Source organism: Schistocerca cancellata, chromosome 9 (genome assembly GCF_023864275.1).
Source record: "Schistocerca cancellata isolate TAMUIC-IGC-003103 chromosome 9, iqSchCanc2.1, whole genome shotgun sequence".
NCBI lineage: Eukaryota > Metazoa > Arthropoda > Insecta > Orthoptera > Acrididae > Schistocerca > Schistocerca cancellata.
The window spans coordinates 124,241,612-124,265,066 of NC_064634.1; the positions used below are offsets into that span (position 1 = coordinate 124,241,612).

A 23,455-nucleotide genomic window follows, 5' to 3' on the forward strand; every position below is an offset into this window, starting at 1 on the left:
AAAAAAATGTGTGTGAAATCTTATGGGACTTAACTGCTAAGGTCATCAGCCCCTAAGCTTACACACTACTTAACCTAAATTATCCTAAGGACAAACACACACACCCATGCCCAAGGGAGGACTCGACCCTCAGCCAGGACCAGCCGCACAGTCCATGACTGCAGCACCTCAGACCGCTCGGCTAATACCGCGCGGCTCACACGTAGACATAGTTTAGGAATTTTCGGTACATGTTACTCTTCTGTGAAATCTTCTGAAAGTTATCCTGTAGTAAACACTGTGTCTCGACTTCATGACAATAAACTGCAAAAAATTTCAACTTTTGTGTAACCGCTGGAGCCAGGATACTAAACTTCCGCCCGCTCTCTTTGCAGAAACGTCGGGGTTCCTTGAGCTCGGTAGCTCCAACAATTTTAAGAAGTTCAAGATGATGAACGACTACGGAATATCTTCATGTGAAGTGTACCTACAAGACGAGAACGTGAAGCGGCTGATGAACTCCAATGAAAAGTTCGACGTCATGATCATCGAAATATTTTTCTGCGAGTGCTTCCTGACGTTATCGCACAGGTTAAAGGTTCCAATCATACAGTTCAACACGTTCTGGCCCGGCGCCTGGACTGGAGACATTGTGGGAAGCCCAAGTCCGTACGCTTACGTTCCCGATACCTTCCTCGCTTACACCGACCACATGACGTTCTTCGAAAGACTCCACAACGCAGTGTTCGGGTTGTACTGCAAGCTCATTCGTGAAATGTACTTGCTGCCGAAAATGGAGGATCTCGTGCGGCGCCATGTGAACGACCCGACTATGCCGACTCTGTCAGAGTTGGACAGGAGCACGTCCATGTTGTTGACCAACAGCCATGTCAGCCTGCAGTATCCACGACCTCTGGCACCTGCCTTGGTCGAAGTTGGAGGTATGCATGTGAACCCACCGAAGAAGCTACCCAAGGTAAGTGCTCATGGATTTTCTTCGGTAGAGCGAAGTGCATTCTGAATAACATGTTTCCACTTAAGTTTTCATAAACTTGGTAACCAAAAGTCAAGGGAAGAGTTGTCGCATTTGAGCAGGTGCCGCGTGTCCGCTTTCTCAGCTGAGTGGTCAGCGTGGCTGGCAGCCATGGGGAGGAGCCGGCTTCGATTCCCGGTGATGAAGGGGATTTATTATTCTTGGTGGGGGATGAACGAAGTGCATTCAGCCTCGTGATGTCGATTAACGAGGTATTTGGGCGAGAAGTAGCGATTCTAGGTCACGAAAAGTGACAACGGCCGGGTGAGCTGATCCCACGTCCCTCCATACCACACCCAATGACGCCACTGGTTGAGAATTTCATGATGGTCGGTAGGTATCGCTGGGAACGAGAGGGCCTTTTGACGGAATTAACATTAAGTTTACGTAAGATGTGCCGTGTACGACGCCTAAATGTACCGTGTATATTTTAGATATGGCAGGAGTGTAGACACAATATCTGAGCAATCTGATAAACACTACTATATAGTCAACATAGCAGCAACGAGGATTACCCAACCTGAGTGGGACTTCAGTATCACAGAGACAATGTTTCCAACAAGCTATAAACCGCCGTACAAGACGACCGCAACTGTTTTGCGAACGAATGGGACGCTGCTTACGCAGAGCCGTACTGTAGTGCGTCAGGAACCTACTTCCGCCAGAACTATACGGAGAATAAAGCATCTCGTAGGCTTTAGCAGCATGGAATCTAGCACCTTCCCATGACCTTTAGCCACTCATTGTATACCACAACAATTACTCCACTCCTTCATCTATGTTTCTTGTAATCCGTACTGAAGTACAGGTCTGCTATAAGTGATTCATTCATTTTCAGAGCTCGGTATATTTTCCAAAACATTACCTGTATAAATATGATTGATCCATGAACAGAACAGTAAACTCACCAAGTTTGCATCTACACTCTACAAATTCTCTATGAATGCCACTCTTGTCACACGACACGCGTAAAAGGACAGTCAAGTTTGTTCCAATGCCTTATGTAGCAACACTCTATGTCATCAACTCTGAAGCGTTCTCCGAGCTCAAAAATGGTTCAAATGGCTCTGAGCACTATGGGACTTAACATCTGAGGTCATCAGTCCCCTAGAACTTAGAACTACTTAAACCTAACTAACCTAAGGACATCACACACATCCATGCCCGAGGCAGGATTCGAACCTGCGACCGTAGCGATCGCGCGGTTCCAGATTGTAGCGCCTAGAACCGCTCGGCCACTCCGTCCGGCGTTCTCTGAGCTGTTCCAGTGTTCTTGGCAGTGGTGGTAGGTAAAAACGCCCGTAGAACTCACAAGAAGTTATGTCAGGCGACCGGGGATCAAGAGAACAGAGCCACATCATCTTCACCACTAAGCCCAATCCTGCGGTGATGAAGTTCGTCGTTCAGGTAGCGAAGAACATCGATGTTAGAATGACGTGTTGGCCCGTCTTGTTGAAAGATGAAATTCTTGGAATCAGCAATCAATTGTGGAAACAATCGCAATTGCAACTAATCAAGATATGAGGTACCGGTCACAGTCTTCTCACAGAAGGAAAACGGCCCATATAACTTCGCCTGTGACTTGGGTACAAAACACAAACCTAGTTCATACGGATTTCACGAGGGTTTTCAGTGCTCCACATTTTCACATTGTGGCGCTCAACCTTTTCAGATAAATGGAAGGTTGCTTCGTCGCTGAATATTGCTACCCGCCTTGGGATGCAAAATTGAAGGCGCCGGTTTTAATTATTGCACGAGCTGCAGACGGTCCGGTTTGAAATTTGACAGCCGTCGCAAAATCTACCACATAGTTTGCTCCAGTATTCCAAGTTCGTAGCTTGAGTGGGCCTTTGATTTTTTTGGACTGGGTACGAAGCTGTTCCTCCCGTCTCCACCGTTTCATTTGGCAAGTTTGGTCGACCGGCACTTTTCAGTTTACAGAGACAGCCAGCGTCCCTAAATTGTCAATAACAACGTACATTGCTCTGGTTACATGGCGGTTCCTTCTGACTGCACGTTGCGATGTTGTAACAGATAAAACACTCACATATTCCAACACACAAGAACGTTTTTCTTGATTTGTCGCCATTGTATCAAGGTACTGAACTCGTAACGCCAATTGATGGGCACAATGCAATCTCGGTGAGTTTAAGGTTCTATTCGGGCATCAATCACATCTGTACGTGTAATGCTTTGGAAAACATAGAACTTTGAAAACTAATGCATCATTTGCAGTACCCCTGCGCATATACGTATTTAGCAGCTTTGTTAAACTACGATATGAGCACAAGGGCCGTTTACAGCACTATACACGTCTGCATCTACATATAAACCAAAGAAATATGAAGTATTAGAGAGTGTCAGGAAATAGATAAGCGACAAAGTTGACATCAAAATTAAGGTCTCATGGAAGAGAAAGATTCTGCTACGTTGAAAGCCGAATAACGACGCAAGATGGACACAAGAAGAAGAAACGCAAAGACAGCATCCCTCCGCCAAAAGAAGTCCACTAATATCAAACATAAGTCTTATGTGCTGCTCTTAGATATAGATATTGACAAAGGGGAAGAAACCATGGCGGTCCGCATCAAACCAGTCAGATGACTTATGACAACTTTGTACTTAATACTAAAACTATACCGAATTTGTGCATTGATAAAGCAAAATGATCGACTACAGTAAACACAACTCTCTATAGCAAAAATTATACATACGGCTGAGAATCCTCCGATGAGTATTGAAAGGTATTTGCACGAAGTAGTGAATGCTATCGGCAGGGGATCTCAAGTTGATCCCAAGTTTCTAGTTTCCTGGATGGCTTTAGACACGGTTCCTGACAAGTGGATTTCAATCAAACTGCGTGCCTATGGAGCGTTGTCGCAACTGTGCGACCAAATGCGTGGTTTCCTATCAGAAAGGTCACAGTTTGTAGTAACTGATGGGAACTCATTTGGCGAAAGTGAACTAACAACTCGCATTCCCCAAGGAAGAGTTGTAGGCCTTCTGCTGTTCCTAATCTACACCGATGGAAAAAAATCGCAACATCAAAAAATAATTAATATAGAGTAATGAGATTTGAGGAATACGTTTGTCTAGGTAACATATTTAATTGATTAACATTGCAAGATCAAATGTACATGTAAGTTTAAAATGTTTATTTGACGCCACAAACGGTCGTGAAGCCACAGCCACTGTAACAATGGAATTTTTAAAAGGTAACGTAACTAATTTCGACACACTGAGTCGTCATTTTTAAATGTAATCGCAAACCTGGAAAACTGTATTACTAACTGCAACCACAATTCTTCCAGAAGTTACGAAAAATACATTAAAACCACTGAATTTTTGTAATACTTGAAAGAAGCGTGGTTGCAATTAGTAATGCAGCTTTCCATGTTTGTGATTAAATTTGTAAATGAGCTCTCAGTGCGTCGAAACTACTTATGTAATCTCTTAAGAATATCACTGTTTCAGTGGCTGTGGCATTGTTTTAGTGAACGTGGCTTGGCGTTTGTTTGTGGTGCCAAATAAATATTTCAAATTTAATTCAGCGACACTCTTTGATGACAGTTATCTCGAAACATAAATGTAACCGCGAGATAAGCCATTGCAATTGTGAAAATCTGGTGCCTTAATAAACGGTGTAACCACCAGAATGTTGAATGCAAGCATGGAAACGTGCATGCATTGTGTTGTGCAGATTCCGAATGTCAGTTTGTGGGAAGGAGCTCCATGCCCGTTGCACTCGGTCGGTCAATACAGGGGAGATTTATACTGGTTTTGGATGATGCTGGAGTTGCCGTTCGATAATGTCCCATATGTGCTCCATTGAAGACAGATCTGGTGATCTACCAGACCAAGGCAACATGTCAACACTCTATAGAGCATGTTGGGTTACAACAGCGATATGTGGCCAGCGTTATCCTGCTGGAAAACACCCTCTGGAACGCTGTTCATGAACGACAGCACAACAGATAGAATCACCAGATTGGCGTAAAAAAAATTTGCAGTCAAGGTGCGTGGGATAACCAAGAGTGTGCTCCTGGTGTCATACGAAATCGCATCCCAGACCATGACTCCCCTCCCCCAACCATGGACCTTGCCGTTGTTGGGGAGGCTTGCGTGCCTCAGCGATACAGATGGCCGTACCGTAGGTGCAACCACAACGAAGGGGTATCTGTTGAGAGGTCAGACAAACGTGTGGTTCCTGAAGAGGGGCAGCAGCCTTTTCAGTAGTTGCAGGGGCCAACAGTCTGGATGATTGACTGATTTGGCCTTGTAACAATAACCAAAATGGCCTTGCTGTGCTGGTACTGTGAACGGCTGAAAGCAAGGGGAAACTACAGCCGTCATTTTTCCCGAGGGCATGCAGCTTTACTATACGGTTAAATGATGATGGCGTCCTCTTGGGTAAAATATTCCGGAGGTAAAGTAGTCCCCCATTCGGATCTCCGAGCGGAGACTACTCAAGGGGACGTCGTTATCAGGAGAAAGAAAACTGGCGTTCTACGGATCGGAGCGTGGAATGTCAGATCCCTTAATCGGGCAGTTAGGTTAGAAAATTTAAAAAGGGAAATGGATAGGTTAAAGTTAGATATAGTGGGAATTAGTGAAGTTTGGTGGCAGGAGGAACAAGACTTTTGATCAGGTGAATACAGGGTTATAAATACAAAATCAAATAGGGGTAATGCAGGAGTAGGTTTAATAATGAATAAAAAAATAGGAGTGTGGGTTACCTACTACAAACAGCATAGTGAACGCATTATTGTGGCCAAGATAGACACGAAGCCCACGCCTACTACAGTAGTTCAAGTTTATATGCCAACTTGCTCTGCAGATGACGAAGAAATTGATGAAATGTATGATGAGATAAAAGAAATTATTGAGATAGTGAAGGGAGACGAAACTTTAATAGTCATGGGTGACTGGAATTCGATAGTAGGAAAAGGGAGAGAAGGAAACATCGTAGGTGAATATGGATTTGGGGTAAGAAATTAAAGAGGACGCCGCCTGGCAGAATTTTGCACAGATCATAACTTAATCACAGCTAACACTTGGTTCAAGAACCATGAAAGAAGGTTGTATACATGGAAGAACCCTGGAGATACTAGAAGTTATCAGATAGATTACATAATTGTAAGACAGAGATTTAGGAACCAGGTTTTAAATTGTAAGACATTTCCAGGGGCAGATGTGGACTCTGACCACAATTTATTGGTTATGAACTGTAGATTAAAACTGAAGAAAATGCAAAAAGGTGGGAATTTAAGGAGATGCGACCTGGATAAACTGACTAAACTAGAGGTTGTACAGAGTTTCAGGGAGAGCATAAGGGCACACTTGACAGGAATTGGGGAAAGAAATACAGTAGAAGAAGAATGGGTAGCTCTGAGGGATGAAGTAGTGAAGGCAGCAGAGGATCAAGTAGGTAAAAAGGCGAGGGCTAGTAAAAATCCTTGGCTAACAGATGAAATATTGAATTTAATTAATGAAAGGAGTAAATATAAAAATGCAGTAAATGAAGCAGGCAAAAACGAATACAAACGTCTCAAAAATGAGATCGACATGAAGTGCAAAATGACTAAGCAGGGATGGCTAGAGGACAAATGTAAGGATATAGAGGCTTATCTCATTAGGGGTAAGATAGATACTGCCTACAGGAAAATTAAAGACATTTCTGGAGAAAAGAGAACCACGTGAGTGAATATCAAGAGCACAGATGGAAACCCAGTTCCAAGCAAAGAAGAGAAAGCAGAAAGGTGGAAGGAGTATATAGAGGGTCTGTACAAGGGTGATGTACTTGAGGAAAATATTATGGAAAGGGAAGATAATGTAGATGAAGATGAAATGGGAGATATGACACTACGTGAAGAGTTTGACAGAGCACTGAGAGACCTAAGCCGAAACAAGGCCCCAGGAGTAGACAACATTCCATTAGAACTACTGATAGCCTTGGGAGAGCCAGTTCTGACAAAACTCTACCATCTGGTGAGCATGATCTACGACACACGCGAAATACCCTCAGACTTCAAGAAGAATATAATAATTCCAATCCCAAAGAAAGCAGGTGTTGACAGATGTGAAAATTACCGACCTATCAGTTTAATAAGACACGGCTGCAAAATACTGACGCGAATTTTTTACAGACGATTGGAAAAACTGGTAGAAGCCGACCTGGGGGAAGATCAGTTTGGTTTCGTAGAAATATTGGAACACGTGAGGCAATACTGACCCTACGACTTATCTTAGAAAATAGATTAAGGAAAGGCAAACCTACGTTTCTAGCATTTGTAGACTTAGAGAAAGCTTTTGACTATGTTGACTGGAATACTCTCTATCAAAGTCTGAAGGTGGCAGGGGTAAAATACAGGGAGCGAAAGGGTATTTACAATTTGTACAGAAACCAGATGGCAGTTATAAGAGTCGAGGGACATGAAAGGGAAGCAGTGGTTGGAAAGGGAGTGAGACTGGGTTGTTGCCTCTCCCTGATGTTATTCAATCTGTGTATTGAACAATCAGTAAAGGAAACAAAAGAAAAATTCGGAGTAAGTATTAAAATCCATGGAGAAGAAATAAAAACTTTGAGGTTCGCCAATGACATTGTAATTCTGTCAGAGACAGCAAAGGGCTTGGAAGAACAGTTGAACGGAATGGACAATGTCTTGAAAGGAGGATATAAGATGAACATCAAAAAAAGCAAAACGAGGATAATGGAAAGTAGTCGAATTAAGTCGGGTGATGGTGAGGGAATTAGATTAGGAAATGAAACACTTAATGTAGTACAGGAATTTTGCTATTTGGGGAGCAAAATAAGTGGTTGGTTGGTTGTTTGGGGAAGGAGACCAGACAGCGTGGTCATCGGTCTCATCGGATTAAGGAAGGATGGGGAAGGAAGTCGGCCGTGCCCTTTCAGAGGAACCATCCCGGCATTTGCCTGGAGTGAGCAAAATAACTGATGATGGTCGAAGTGGAGAGGATATGAAACGTAGACTGGCAATAGCAAGGAAACCGTTTCTGAAGAAGAGAAATTCGTTAACATCGAGTATAGATTTAAGTGTCAGGAAGTCGTTTCTGAAAGTATTTGTATGGAGTGTAGCCATGTATGGAAGTGAAACATGGACGATAAATAGTTTGGACAAGAAGAGAATAGAAGCTTTCGAAAGGTGGTGCTACAGAAGAATGCTGAAGATTAGATGGGTAGATCAGATGACTAATGAGGAGGTATTGAATAGAATTGGGGAGAAGAGGAGTTTGTGGCACAACTTGACTAGAAGAAGGGACCGGTTGGTGGGACATGTTCTGATGCATCAAGGGATCACAAATTTGGTATTGGAGGGCAGCGTGGAGGGTAAAAATCGTAGTGGGAGACCAAGACATGAATACACTAAGCAGATTCAGAAGCATGTAGGTTGCTGTAGGTACTGGGAGATGAAGAAGCTTGCACAGCACGGAGAGCTGCATCAAACCAGTCTCAGGACTGAAGACCACAACAACAACAACAACAACAACAACGACACCATGACTCCAGGTATAGGTCCTGTGTGTCTAGCACGCAGACGGGTTGGTTGTAGGCCCTCAACTGCCCTCGTTCTAACCAACACACGGCCATCAGTGGCACCAAGGCAGAACCAGCCTTCATCAGACAGCACAACAGACTTTTATCCTACCCTCCAATGAGCTCTCGCTTGACACCACTGAAGTTGTAAACGGCGGTGATTTGCTACAGGTCGTGTGGCGTTCATAATCAGTACGAGTGCTCGATACGTGAAGATGATGATGAGGGTATTACGGATGCTGTTCAACGTAGTCTGGGTACCAGTACACGATGTATCGCTCGACGATTAGGCATTTCACAATCTAAGGTATGGCGTACACTGAAGTACACTAATCTGCATCCTTACCATAAACGCTGCCCTTCGCTTGGAGTTGTGCAACGTTTAATACTAATCGGCAGTTACACAAAGACATTTTTTTTACTTTATGAAGCACAGTTTACTCGAGATGGTATAAACAATTTACATAACGAGCACGCATGGTCTGAAGCAAATCCACACGCAACAGTGCAACGCAATTTTCAGCAGCGACTTAGCATTAATGTGAGGTGTGGTATAACCACCATACGCTTTATTGGACCTTTCATTTTCCCAGGACCTCTAACTAGCGAGACATACTTACAATTCCTTCAAGAAGAAATACCGGCTTGCTCGACGATATTCAACTTGCTACGCGATTGCAAACGTATTTTCAACATGACGGCGAGTCTCCACATTTCACCAACGTCGTTACTACACATTTAAATAAACTTTTTCCCCAGAAATGGATTGGTCGTGGTGCTACACATCTGTGGCTACCCAGATCGCCAGATTTAACAGCAATAGATTGTAGTGTATGGGAATGGATGAAAGGCATTGTTTATGAGGACAAAGGACAAATGAGGCATTACTTGCTTGCATTATGAACGCAACAGACGAAATTAAGAACAATCCTGTGAAACTGAAACGAGCAACAAAATCTTTTCATACATGTGCAGCTCAATGCATTGAAATTGGTGGAGGCATTTTTGAACATTCACTGTGAATGTATTGTGAAATAGTATGCACACTGTACAACTTCCTTAACGCTCAGCTTTGTTTCTTCCGGTTTAACATGAATTCACGTGTGCTATGGTATTAATAAAAGCACATTATCTGACACATTCATACAGTTTCAGTTAACGTTATAATCATCATTTTTCCAAAATTAAATTCTCTATAACACCTGTTGGAAACTTTGTACAATTGTCTGGAATTTAAAAAACAAATTGGGCCAAGTAGTTAATAAATTAAAAATGTTACGAAATTACACTCCTGGAAATTGAAATAAGAACACCGTGAATTCATTGTCCCAGGAAGGGGAAACTTTATTGACACATTCCTGGGGTCAGATACATCACATGATCACACTGACAGAACCACAGGCACATAGACACAGGCAACAGAGCATGCACAATGTCGGCACTAGTACAGTGTATATCCACCTTTCGCAGCAATGCAGGCTGCTATTCTCCCATGGAGACGATCGTAGAGATGCTGGATGTAGTCCTGTGGAACGGCTTGCCATGCCATTTCCACCTGGCGCCTCAGTTGGACCAGCGTTCGTGCTGGACGTGCAGACCGCGTGAGACGACGCTTCATTCAGTCCCAAACATGCTCAATGGGGGACAGATCCGGAGATCTTGCTGGCCAGGGTAGTTGACTTACACCTTCTAGAGCACGTTGGGTGGCACAGGATACATGCGGACGTGCATTGTCCTGTTGGAACAGCAAGTTCCCTTGCCGGTCTAGGAATGGTAGAACGATGGGTTCGATGACGGTTTGGATGTACCGTGCACTATTCAGTGTCCCCTCGACGATCACCAGTGGTGTACGGCCAGTGTAGGAGATCGCTCCCCACACCATGATGCCGGGTGTTGGCCCTGTGTGCCTCGGTCGTATGCAGTCCTGATTGTGGCGCTCACCTGCACGGCGCCAAACACGCATACGACCATCATTGGCACCAAGGCAGAAGCGACTCTCATCGCTGAAGACGACACGTCTCCATTCGTCCCTCCATTCACGCCTGTCGCGACACCACTGGAGGCGGGCTGCACGATGTTGGGGCGTGAGCGGAAGACGGCCTAACGGTGTGCGGGACCGTAGCCCAGCTTCATGGAGACGGTTGCGAATGGTCCTCGCCGATACCCCAGGAGCAACAGTGTCCCTAATTTGCTGGGAAGTGGCGGTGCGGTCCCCTACGGCACTGCGTAGGATCCTACGGTCTTGGCGTGCATCCGTGCGTCGCTGCGGTCCGGTCCCAGGTCGACGGGCACGTGCACCTTCCGCCGACCACTGGCGACAACATCGATGTACTGTGGAGACCTCACGCCCCACGTGTTGAGCAATTCGGCGGTACGTCCACCCGGCCTCCCGCATGCCCACTATACGCCCTCGCTCGAAGTTCGTCAACTGCACATACGGTTCACGTCCACGCTGTCGCGGCATGCTACCAGTGTTATAGACTGCGATGGAGCTCCGTATGCCACGGCAAACTGGCTGACACTGACGGCGGCGGTGCACAAATGCTGCGCAACTAGCGCCATTCGACGACCAACACCGCGGTTCCTGGTGTGTCCGCTGTGCCGTGCGTGTGATCATTGCTTGTACACCCCTCTCGCAGTGTCCGGAGCAAGTATGGTGGGTCTGACACACCGGTGTCAATGTGTTCTTTTTTCCATTTCCAGGAGTGTACTTCTTTGCTTCTCCGTATGTTCTGGGAAACTACTGCAGATACACGTCTGGGACGTGTTTTATTAGATTCGCCGGATCAATAACAACAAAATAAATGGAAATCATGCTTTACTTTAACCTCGTAAAATTTTGCGATAGCTTCATATTAGTGAAGTTGCAAAATTTTAGGCAAAATCTTTTATTAGCTTTAACTCCGTAACATATGCGTACTTATGTTTATATGAACTTTTTTCTTTAGTTTTACTTGTAGAATGGCGTATTAAGATAATTGAGTATCTTCGTGAATTAACCTGTATAATATGCACAGAAACCACAGGAGAACAATATTAATATAAGACCAAGAACGAAGCGCTCGAATTAAGGACTGTGTGAGACAGAAATGTAATCTTTCTCCCTTACTGTTCAATTCATAAGCCTAAGTAGCAACGATCGAAATGAAAGAAGGGTTCGGAAGTAGAATTAAAATTCAGAGTGAAAGAGTATCAGGGATAAGATTCCTGATGACATTACTATGTTCAGTGAAAGTGAGAGTGAAGAATGCATACTGTAATGAGCTCACACTACGGATTGAGAGTAAGCCAAAGATGTACGGAAGTAATGAGGAGTAGAAGAAATGAGAACAGCGAGAAATTTAACATCAAAACTGGGGACCACGAAATAGACGGAGTGAAAGAATTCTCTCGCCTTGAAATAAAACTAATATTTGACTAGCGAAGCAAGGAGAACCTAAAACGTATACAGGCAAAGAGGGTATTCACGGCCAAAAGAAATCTACTGGTATCAAACATAGGCTTTAATTTGAGGCAGAAATTTCTGAGAATGTACGTAGATATACAGTGTTACTCGGAAGTGGGTCATGGACTGTGGGAAATCCAGAAAACAAGAATATTGAAGCGTTTGAGATGTGGTGTTATGGAAGTATTTTGAAAGTTAAGTGAAATGGTATGACAAGAAATGAACAGGTTTGCCACAGAATCGGTGAGGAGAACAACCTGCGGAAAACACGAAGAAGGGCAGGATAATAGGACATACTATATGTTAAGGCACCGAGGAATAATTTTTCATTGCACTTGAAGGACCTGTAGCCTGTAAAACTGTAGGGGAGGATGGTGATTGGAACACATCCATCAAATAATTAAGGACAATGGGTGCAGAATTCTACTCTGAAATGATGATGGCACTAGACTGTAATTCGTGATGGGTGCATCAAACGCGTGAGAAGATTGATTACCAACAAGTGGTGTGTCCTTCCCTTTCTGCCTTCCTTTACTTCCTGTGGTTTGTCGTTTCTACCTGAGGACTTACGACCCGTGTTGGATCTGTTGTCGCTAACAGGTGCAGGTAGACGGGGAATTTACGCCTGTAACTGGATAGAATAACGCCGCTGATCAAATCGTAGGCACATAACCTGCGTAGGCCCTTTCACAAGCACCAGAAAAATACCCTGTGTTAAAAATAGCTTATAATTTACATAATTCATCACCTTCTTCGAGATTACTTGTCACGCTTCTTTACTCTCCGAAAGTTAGCTGTGAGGCGAGGAATTTGATAGCTATAAAAATGTAAACACTCCTACTGAATTGTTCTTTTGTGCGTGGAAGGGAGACGGGGCGATGACCCTGCAGATCACCCCTTTTAATTTCTTCCTGATCGAAACTTCCTTTGGAATAGCAAAATTATGCCAAAATGGACTCAACACTTTATCATTATCTTTAGAAAGTAAGTAAGCAACTGATTGAGTTTTCGATTTCGTGAAAAAATGATTATTCTCTCATAAACTGAGACTCGAAGCATGAACGTTACTTGATTAAAGGAGACTATTTTTTTATTTTACTGTTTTCAGGATCTGCAAGAATATCTCGATGGTGCAAAAGATGGAGCAATATATTTCAGCCTCGGGTCAAACTTGAGAAGCGCTGATTTACCCAATGAAACCAGATCGGCTATTGTGAATGCTTTCTCGAAGCTCAAGCAGCGTATACTATGGAAGTGGGAAGCTGAAACATTTCCAGGGAAGCCAGATAATCTGAAACTTGGAAAATGGCTACCGCAGTCAGACATATTAGGTACAGTAATGTTCTTTTAATGTATCTGTTACTATTATACATCTTTAAGTAAAAAATCTGGATAGTAGTCGTTAAGTCCTACCACCCTACTCCTATAACTTCATGCGCAGCGAGCTAGTTTGCGAGAAGGGTTGGTGAGCAAGATCCGAATCTAATGGGTGTGGCGGATTGATGTCAGTTTGTCTGGTACAATGGTCTGCCTGAATGTGTATTTTAGTCGTTTTATCACACTTGTTTAGGCAAATGCAGGACTGTTCCCCAATTTCCTGCTCAGAAATTACGATGCACAAACAATTTAAAATCGATAACGCACAGTATAAGCGATTCACAGACTGATGGCATAGATGACTTTCTTCCCTCAAAGAGCCTATAAAGACAGCGGCCAGTCTTCCAGCAGCCGCCATATTTTTACCACACTGCACGGGGGACATACCATTAGGTACAATGGTAAGGCACAATACAGTCACCTGCCAACCACAAAAAGAGATGAATTCGAGGAGTTACACCAAAGCAGCACTTCTAGAACATTATTTGATTGCAGATTAAAACAAACCTTATTCCTAGAATACTATATATTTTAATATCGGAGTAGATGAAACAGTTTCTGAACAAGCAGTGTCAAATGGACGACAGAATTATTGAAACACTACTCACATAACTCGATGTTTTGGAAATAACCAGATCCGTTCAGAAAAAAAAAGAAAGAAAGAGACTGAAGCGGATTTCCCGCTGGAATATCCACAGTTGAAGATAACTGAAAAATCCTTTTTGTTACTAACCAACGAAAGTCCCTGTAGATGTTACACACAGCTTCTTTACTAGTTCGCAAAAAACCGATGATTACAATAGGAATAACAAGTAATTAATTCCGCCTCTTCAGCGGTTCCAACTAAATACACTTCTGAAGTACAGGTTCCAACTAACTCTCTGGAGCCGGATCTGGGAAAAACTAGGACTTCAAGAAACGTTACTTGTTACGAAGCTTAACTTCTCGGAGTGACACAGACTTCTCCAACGGCACGTCGACGAGAGCTTAAGTTATGTACTGAAAGCAGTTGGCACGTGTCTGGGCCAGCTCTCGCTGACACGAACTATCGACAGATGTCCCTCGGTTGGCTTAAATAAATCACTCTTCAGCAATAGATTTTTTTCTTATTGTCACTTCATCCCCCACGCCCCATAGGGCGAAGGAGAGGGGGGAGGGCTGTAAGTGTTAGAGACAGTCCACACTTCAGCCAATTCTAAATAAAAATCTAAATTAGAAGAAAGCAAAAGCAACAGAAAGGTGAGATATTTATATTGAGTTTAAAACTTAAGTGTAAATAAAATGGATGTTTTCATATGCAGAGTATCTCAAAACAAGAGTAGGGTAATGGCGTTAGTAGTGCAATTTTCATATCAAACTGATATACAAATTAATTAAATTGATCAATTAATAACCCCCGCCCGCCCGCCTACCGGCGGAAATTTCGAATTCTGGCGGAATTTCGAATTTTGGCGAGAATTTCTTTGTACCAGAGCTGTGCTACCATCCCACCCCAACCTCACCCGGGAATTGACGGGAAATTAAGATTGGCAGTACCCTTTCCGGGACTCAAACCCTGGTGGTCCAGGATGGAAAGCCCAAGTGCACCCTCCAACACATGGAAATTGTCCAGATGTGGGAGACGAAGGTTAGGTTGGTGTACTCTATTTATTTTGGTCGGGAAACTGACGCATAGATCGATCCTAATTATGTAATTAATGAGAAAGATCGGTCCTAATTACACACCTTTATGCATAGCACTACACAAGGACGGCATAAAAGCGCAATACAGTGCAAAAAGTGACAATACCACACAACTGGTGTTATCCTGGTGGGAAAAAATTTCTCAGTACCACTCGAAACTAGCGACAGACACACTCAAACTCCACCCTACACCTACAAACTGCCGGGAAAAAGGCTGGGGTGTAAGATAGTATCTTTATTCTTTTTGATGGGAAATACGTTAAAGTGATGAGATGCTGGTGTTGGACAGAGAGGAGTTTAAAAAGTGTATACCTGTAATCATACAGTCTCTATTGCTGTTTGACGTCACAGTTTGCTTCAGATGCCTGCTCAAAAACCATCCTGCCCCCCATGTTCAAAATCGTTCAAATGGCTCTGAGCACTATGGGACTTAACTACTGAGGTCATCAGTCCCCTAGAACTTAGAACTACTTAAACCTAACCAACCAAAGGACATCACACACATCCATGCCCGAGGCAGGATTCGAACCTGCGACCGTAGCGGTCACGCGGTTCCAAACTGAAGCGCTTAGAACCGCACGGCCACACCGGCCGGCACCCCCATGTAATCAAAGCCACTACACACTATCATAACTGATGAAAAAAATGCGTACTTATTACACTTCGAAATTGTCGTGAAAAAGCCAGCACTTGTAATGAATGGGTCATAATGCAGCACAGGTACTGGGGAAAATCGTCGTCCTAAAAGAATGCAGAGGAGGCCTTAGTTGAACGTGCATTCTCCTCGATAGGCGTCCACAAACTGCCGAAAATCGAGGCCCTCTTCCACCCTCCCTCCATCCACCTATGAGGGGACACATGCTCCTTCAAATGGCCAGCCGCTCCGCCAGCTGCCTCGCGGCACCGGCAGGCCACTGTCAACCCGTTGCTGCCGCCCTTTGCGGTTACTGGCCGCATGCAGCTTTCCACCATCTGGCTGCCGCCTTCAGGTGATGGTCCTAGACAACACAAAAGGGAAACTGAGTAGCATAACCCAGCCCATCCGGAGGACGCTCCAGACGGCTATTTTAAAAGTGGCGCCCTTTGCTGTTTTTCTGCTGACCCGCATACGGCTACAGTCCCCAACAGGCCCTCGAGATATGCAGTATGCCTTTGATGTGACGCCCTTTAGTACAAAAAGGAAATTTACAGGCATAGCCCCGCCCATCTGGAGAACGGTCCAGATCAGCTCTCGGTTTTCCACCATCTGGCCACCACCTTAAGGCGACGCTCCTATGCCAACACAGAAGCGTGTATGGTCAACAATAGGAGATAAAAGGACGACCGCCTCAAGTGCAACTTGTTCATCTAAAATATAGCGATAGAAGCCCCACACGCCCCCCCCCCCCCCCCGCCCTCCGGACAGAGAGTGGCTGTGTCCGGCGACCACCTGAGTAGAGACACACCCCCACCCCCTTGCCTGCAGCAGCCCGCCATTCGGTGATGGAGAACAATAGTATTTGATGTCAATACATCTATATAATCAAGCATCTATTAAAAAAGCAAAACACATTTGCGACCATAATAAATGTCCTCATTCCACAAAAACAGTTAAAGTACATTTTCTTCTAGTTTTACGGGTAAATTCGTTACAGTTTTTACATTCGACTACAGTCGCTTCTCATTATTTTGTGACGTCCAGGGAAGTATACCGCCACCGATCACAAATGATCAGCAGTGACATACCCACCCTGCGTAAAATCAGGAAAAGACAATAACTTCGGTTATTTTAAGTACTGATCACCGCAGAATGTCCTCATAATTTCGAAACCGTCATTGTAGTAAAGAAAAAGCAAGAATATAAAGTCCAAAGAAAAGAAAAGAATCTATATTAAGCAAATTCTTCCAGGTTGTTGAACAAATCACACGACCTGAGAGCGTCTCTCCCGTTCAGTGTCTGTAAATAAAGTGTCATGCACGTGTGTATTACAAACATTTCAGACAATCTTTCACGCCATTGGCGCACATGTCGGGAAAAAAACACATTCATTTTACGTTTGACAATAAGAAGCTATAATTCAAGAGATGTAGCTGTTTAGTATGCTATGACAGGGCCCCTTTTACCAGGGCGATGCTATGTCATACTAGCGTTTATGAAACAAATCGTGAGAGCCTGGCTCGCCCTGAGTAGGTGGGAGATTGAAATTTCGTTAAAAGATATCGTCAAAACGAAAAAAAAGAAATACTTGTCAATAATCATTCCACGTTGCCCTAGCCATCCCTTCCACCTGGCAGGGTGCACGTCGTTGATATCAGTTTGATAGGCTAATTAATTAAATTGATCATGAGAGTCACTTTGCATGACGAATAATTTTTTTTTTCAGCAGTCAGGTTACACTCACCTGCTAGGACAACTGGGAATCCATGGAGGGAATACGATGTCCCTTTTGAGGTACACTATTGAGAAATGACATTTGAAGCTGACCACAGAAGGATTCGAGAGCCCAAAACATACATTTCGCATAAGAACTGCGCTATTAAAACACGATCATAACGCATATGTTACCGTCACCCCGCATAAAAATCGGTCTTGAGTGTACAGGCACAAACACGAGTCGCTGATAGCGTTACGATTTCAGGTAAAAATGCTGTCTGCAATTTGGAATCAAGTGTATCCATTTTACCATGTACACAAGTTGTACCTTGTAGAGACGTCTTTTAGTGGTTACAGCCACTGGTGAATCATATTCGCGCCACTCTCATATCTCAAAACGAGTCACCCTTTTCTTTTCGAACCTATCTGCTAAGAGTCCCATACACCAAAAACTCCAGTGCTGTTTTTAGACAGTCCCTCTGTACCTTGTAACGGCTGCTAAGTCTCTGCCCTGCTTTCCCTGCAGCTTAGTCCATGTGATCGTCCCAATTTAAGTCTGACCTGTACGGAAGTTCGAGATTACTATATCTAAGACCTTCTACATCCTGTGGGGAAACAGGACGAGCAGAGTTAATGCGACAGGGGCACTTTGATCACTCGGTGGAAATGGGAACATGGTGTCATAGCTCCGCCAATCGTGTAGTGTGAAAGGCCAGTGCCAAACTAAGCTTTCCCCTGCAACACGAGGTAGTAGAAGAGATAGTACGAGCAGTAATGGTGCTGTTTCTTGTTAGAAAAATTAGGAAGACTACACATCATGGAGGAAGGACAAAGACTTTGCGACACATCTCCAAACTACATACAGGTAGTCCGAAGGAGATCTGTGTCTCTCAAGGTACATCCCTGTCTATTACCCAAACGTATGTAGCGATTCTATTAAATATACAGGTATTGGTTCATTGAATCGAAGTCGCTTCCACAGACCGGAATTAAGTTTCATCACCTGTACTGTAGGATAACCACATCCAACAGACTATCAGTCACATGAGAGTCTTCCTGTATTGCTCCTTCATAATCAGTTTAATACATTGTTTTTTTTCGGTTGTAACACACCCTATCAGTGTCCACCGCCACACACTTTGTTTTTTCTACCATGACTTAGAGAGCCATGTCAGCTGCTGCCAAACTGACATTAACATGTTTCGCTCCTCTGGCTCTCACAGAAAACTGAATATCGCATGGCATAAGCCATACAGCTAACACACCACAGGCTGGTAGAAATAAAACACAGACGTGATGTTTCTCATTGACAAAAATGTGGAAGACATCGCAACATATGGAAACTGCAAGAATTGCGGTATTGTGGAGCGCTTCCAGCAACTATTCGAAGGTACGGTTAATCTCATCTTCCCACCGAGAGGGTAGCGGGTGTCTCGGTGCTCCATTTCGAAAAGCATTGTTCCTTCATTTTGCACTCATGTACATGATTACTGTTCCAGTGTTGACCTTCGCCGGAAGGTGCTGTTCACAACAAGCGTGAGGTAGCACTAATAAAAAGAGGTACTGTTATCTTATTGGTGAAAAAGAATAAAAATAAAAACATGTGTAGGGTATAGCAGCATATGGAAATAGGAAGAGTCTGTAGCAGTGAGGAACACTTCCAAACAAATGTATTAAGGTGATGACGTCTACATTTAATCCCAGGTTCCACAGCAACAAGCAGCAGATATCCAGTGTTCCGTCAAGGTTCCCTCCATCTCAGGGGAGCGGTGTAAGTCAATCATTATGTGGTAATCAACAGTGTACCCAGTGGATGGTCCGGACTGGAAAGACGCCACTGATATGGAGCGATGTACTGTATGTAATACACACCACAGTTGATAGTGAGATCAATTTTAGCAATTTCACCCAGAAGTCGGAGACAGTAATATCCACCACATTCTGCAACCTGTGTGGTAACAGAGTGATCTGGGTTAATGCTATAGGAGCGTGTTTTGACCAATTGGTGGAAATGGGATGTTGTTGTAGCTCCGCCACCCACGTACGATGTGTCAGGTCAGCATCAAATGAAGCCTGCTCCTGCAACACAACGACAGTATGAACAGTTATGGTGGTGTTGCTTGCTGGGAAAATTAGTAAGACTCAACATCGAAGCAAATCCGTGTCCCTCTGGATCCATTCACATCTATCACCCAAACGTTCTATCACCGTTATTATTTGCGATCCAGCAGAGAAAAATTATGAACTATAAGAGCTCCGTTAATTTCATCCGATAGATTTTTACCGCATCTCTCTCTTCGATATATCGTAGGCGAATACCATCTGCATGCCGGCATTGAGCATATTCGGCGATCCTATTAAATATACAGGTATTTATCCATTGGACCATGTGGCCAGTGATCGACGTGACTTGCAAAGACCGGTGTAAAGTTTCATTGCCTGTACTGTAAGAGAACCTTCTCCCACATGTTATCAGTCGCAGGAGAGGGAAACTGTTTCGTTGTTTGATACACTGCTTTTTCTGCTGTAACACGCTTTGTACACTGCCATACATTTTCTTCCGCCACGAGTTCGACGTCTATGTCAGATTCTAAACTGACATTAACACGTCTGCTCCATTGACTCCCCCAGGAAACTAGACATCGCACGGTGTAAATCACATTATGTGTTAATCAACATTGTACCTGGACTGTTGGGAAGGAAAAGACAACGTCGACGTACTGTAATAATAAGCATCATGGTTGATAGTGCGATCAATTTTAGCAATTTTAGCGTAATTTCTACACTGACCAATAATGCAGCAGCATGCTTACCAATTTCTGTATCATTGCCAAACAGCCCCTCCACTACTTTGCGAGTAGCATCACGAATGTAAGTAGATGACTGTGCAGTGTGTTCATTGTTAATTCTTGAACATATACACCAAAGTATACCAGTCAGCGACCTACATATCTCTAGCACTTCGGTTATAATGACAACTTATGACCTTTCTCTATGTGAATGGGAGTCACGGGGCATTCTCGCATTCTTAGGATAAAGTTAGAGGCCGAAAGATCTCCTCGCATTGTCTTTGACAAACGATCCCTGCAGCTGGCCGGAAGTAGACCGCTACATTCGACGTTTCGTGTAGAAACAGCGCAAAACGAGGCTGTAACTGCTGTCCCACACCCATCCAAGAGCACAAGATTTCTCCAGATGCGCGAATGTCGAGGAGGTTAGCACCCCTTACTGGCGTACAACAGATATGAAACTGTTGTGATGGTATAACAGACGGTTAAGAACAAGAAACGGATGGTTAATATGCATGAGGGAACTCCAGACCTTCGAATAGTTGCTTGGAGCATTCTACAATACCGCAAATTCTTCCAGGTTCCATATGTTGCGACGTCTTCCACTATTTTGTCAAAAAAAGAAAAAAAAAAAAGGCTTCAAATGGCTCTGAGCACTATGGGACTTAACAGCTGAGGTCATCAGTCCCCTAGAACTTAGAACTACTTAAACCTAACTAACCTAAGGACATCACACACATCCATGCCCAAGGCAGGATTAGCACCTGCGACCGCAGCGGTCGCGCGGTTCCAGACTGAAGCGCCTAGAACCGCTCGGCCACTTCGGGCGGCACATTTTTGTCAATGAGAAACATCACGTCTGTGTTTTATTTCTACCAGCCTTTGGTGTGGTAACTGCATGGTTTATGCCATGCGATGTTCAGTTTTCTGTGAGAGCCAGAGGATCGAAACATGTTAATGTCGGCTTAGCAGCAGCTGACACGGGTCTCCAAGTCATGGTAGAAAAAACAAAGTGTATGACGGTGTACACTGATAGGGTGTGTTACAACCGAAAAAAACAATGTATTAAACTGATTATGAAGGAGCAATACAGGAAACTTCTTGTGTGATTGATAGTCTGTTGGATATGGTTATCCTACAGTACAGGTGATGAAACTTAATTCCGGTCTGTGGAAGCGACTTCGATTCAATGAACCAATACCTGTATATTTAATAGGATCGCTACATATGTTTGGGTAATAGACAGGGATGTACCTTGAGAAACACAGATCTCCTTCGGACTACCTGTATGTAGTTTGGAGATGTGTCGCAAAATCTTTGTCCTTCCTCCATGATGTGTAGTCTTCCTAATTTTTCTAACAAGAAACAGCACCATTACTGCTCGTACTATCTCTTCTACTACCTCGTGTTGCAGGGGAAAGCTTAGTTTGGCACTGGGCTTTCACACTACACGATTGGCGGAGCTATGACACCATGTTCCCATTTCCACCGAGTGAGCAAAGTGCCCCTGTCGCATTAACTCTGCTCGTCCTGTTTCCCCACATGATGTAGAAGGTCTTAGATATAGCAATCTCGAACTTCCGTACAGGTCAGACTTAAATTGGGACGATCACATGGACTATGCTGCAGGGAGAGCAGGGCAGAGACTTAGGAGCCGTTACAAGGTACAGAGGGACTGTCTAAAAACATCACTGGAGTTTTTGGTGTATGGGACCCTTAGCAGATAGGTTCGAAAAGAAAAGGGTGACTCGTTTTGAGATATGAGAGTGGCGCGAATATGATTCACCAGTGGCTGTAACCACTAAAAGACGTCTCTACAAGGTACAACTTGTGAACATGGTAAAATGGATACACTTGATTCCAAATTGCAGACAGCATTTTTACCTGAAATCGTAACGCTATCAGCGACTCGTGTTTGTGCCTGTACACTCAAGACCGATTTTCATGCGGGGTGACGGTAACATATGCGTTATGATCGTTTTTTAATAGCGCAGTTCTTATGCGAAATGTATGTTTTGGACTCTAGAATCCCTCTGTGGTCAGCTTCAAATGTCATTTCTCAATAGTGTACCTCAAAAGGGACATCGTATTCCCTCCATGGATTCCCAGTTGTCCTAGCAGGTGAGTGTAACCTCACTGCTGAAAAAAAAATTATTCGTCATGCAAAGTGACTCTCATGATCAATTTAATTAATTAGCCTATCAAACTGATGTCAACGACGTGCACCCTGCCAGGTGGAAGGGATGGCTAGGGCAACGTGGAATGATTATTGACAAGTATTTCTTTTTTTTCGTTTTGACGATATCTTTTAACGAAATTTCAATCTCCCACCTACTCAGGGCGAGCCAGGCTCTCACGATTTGTTTCATAAACGCTAGTATGACATAGCATCGCCCTGGTAAAAGGGGCCCTGTCATAGCATACTAAACAGCTACATCTCTTGAATTATAGCTTCTTATTGTCAAACGTAAAATGAATGTGTTTTTTTCCCGACATGTGCGCCAATGGCGTGAAAGATTGTCTGAAATGTTTGTAATACACACGTGCATGACACTTTATTTACAGACACTGAACGGGAGAGACGCTCTCAGGTCGTGTGATTTGTTCAACAACCTGGAAGAATTTGCTTAATATAGATTCTTTTCTTTTCTTTGGACTTTATATTCTTGCTTTTTCTTTACTACAATGACGGTTTCGAAATTATGAGGACATTCTGCGGTGATCAGTACTTAAAATAAACGAAGTTATTGTCTTTTCCTGATTTTACGCAGGGTGGGTATGTCACTGCTGATCATTTGTGATCGGTAGCGGTATACTTCCCTGGACGTCACAAAATAATGAGAAGCGACTGCAGTCGAATGTAAAAACTGTAACGAATTTACCCGTAAAACTAGAAGAAAATGTACTTTAACTGTTTTTGTGGAATGAGGACATTTATTATGGTCGCAAATGTGTTTTGCTTTTTTAATAGATGCTTGATTATATAGATGTATTGACATCAAATACTATTGTTCTCCATCACCGAATGGCGGGCTGCTGCAGGCAAGGGGGTGGGGGTGTGTCTCTACTCAGGTGGTCGCCGGACACAGCCACTCTCTGTCCGGAGGGGGGGGGGGGGGGTGCGGCGTGTGGGGCCTCTATCGCTATATTTTAGATGAACAAGTTGCACTTGAGGCGGCCGTCCTTTTATCTCCTATTGTTGACTATACACGCTTCTGTGTTGGCATAGGAGCGTCGCCTT

General features: G+C 43.8%; 1 protein-coding gene across 1 annotated transcript in view; it reads left to right on the top strand.

Moving 5' to 3' along the window:
- Positions 1 to 23,455, top strand: part of LOC126101024 (UDP-glycosyltransferase UGT5-like) — a 58,102-nt gene that overhangs the window by 19,747 nt on the left and 14,900 nt on the right. Inside the window, exons 3-4 of the mRNA XM_049911689.1 lie at positions 375 to 955; positions 13,121 to 13,343. Coding sequence (XP_049767646.1) covers positions 375 to 955; positions 13,121 to 13,343 — 804 coding nt within the window. The remainder of the gene's footprint in view (positions 1 to 374; positions 956 to 13,120; positions 13,344 to 23,455) is intronic.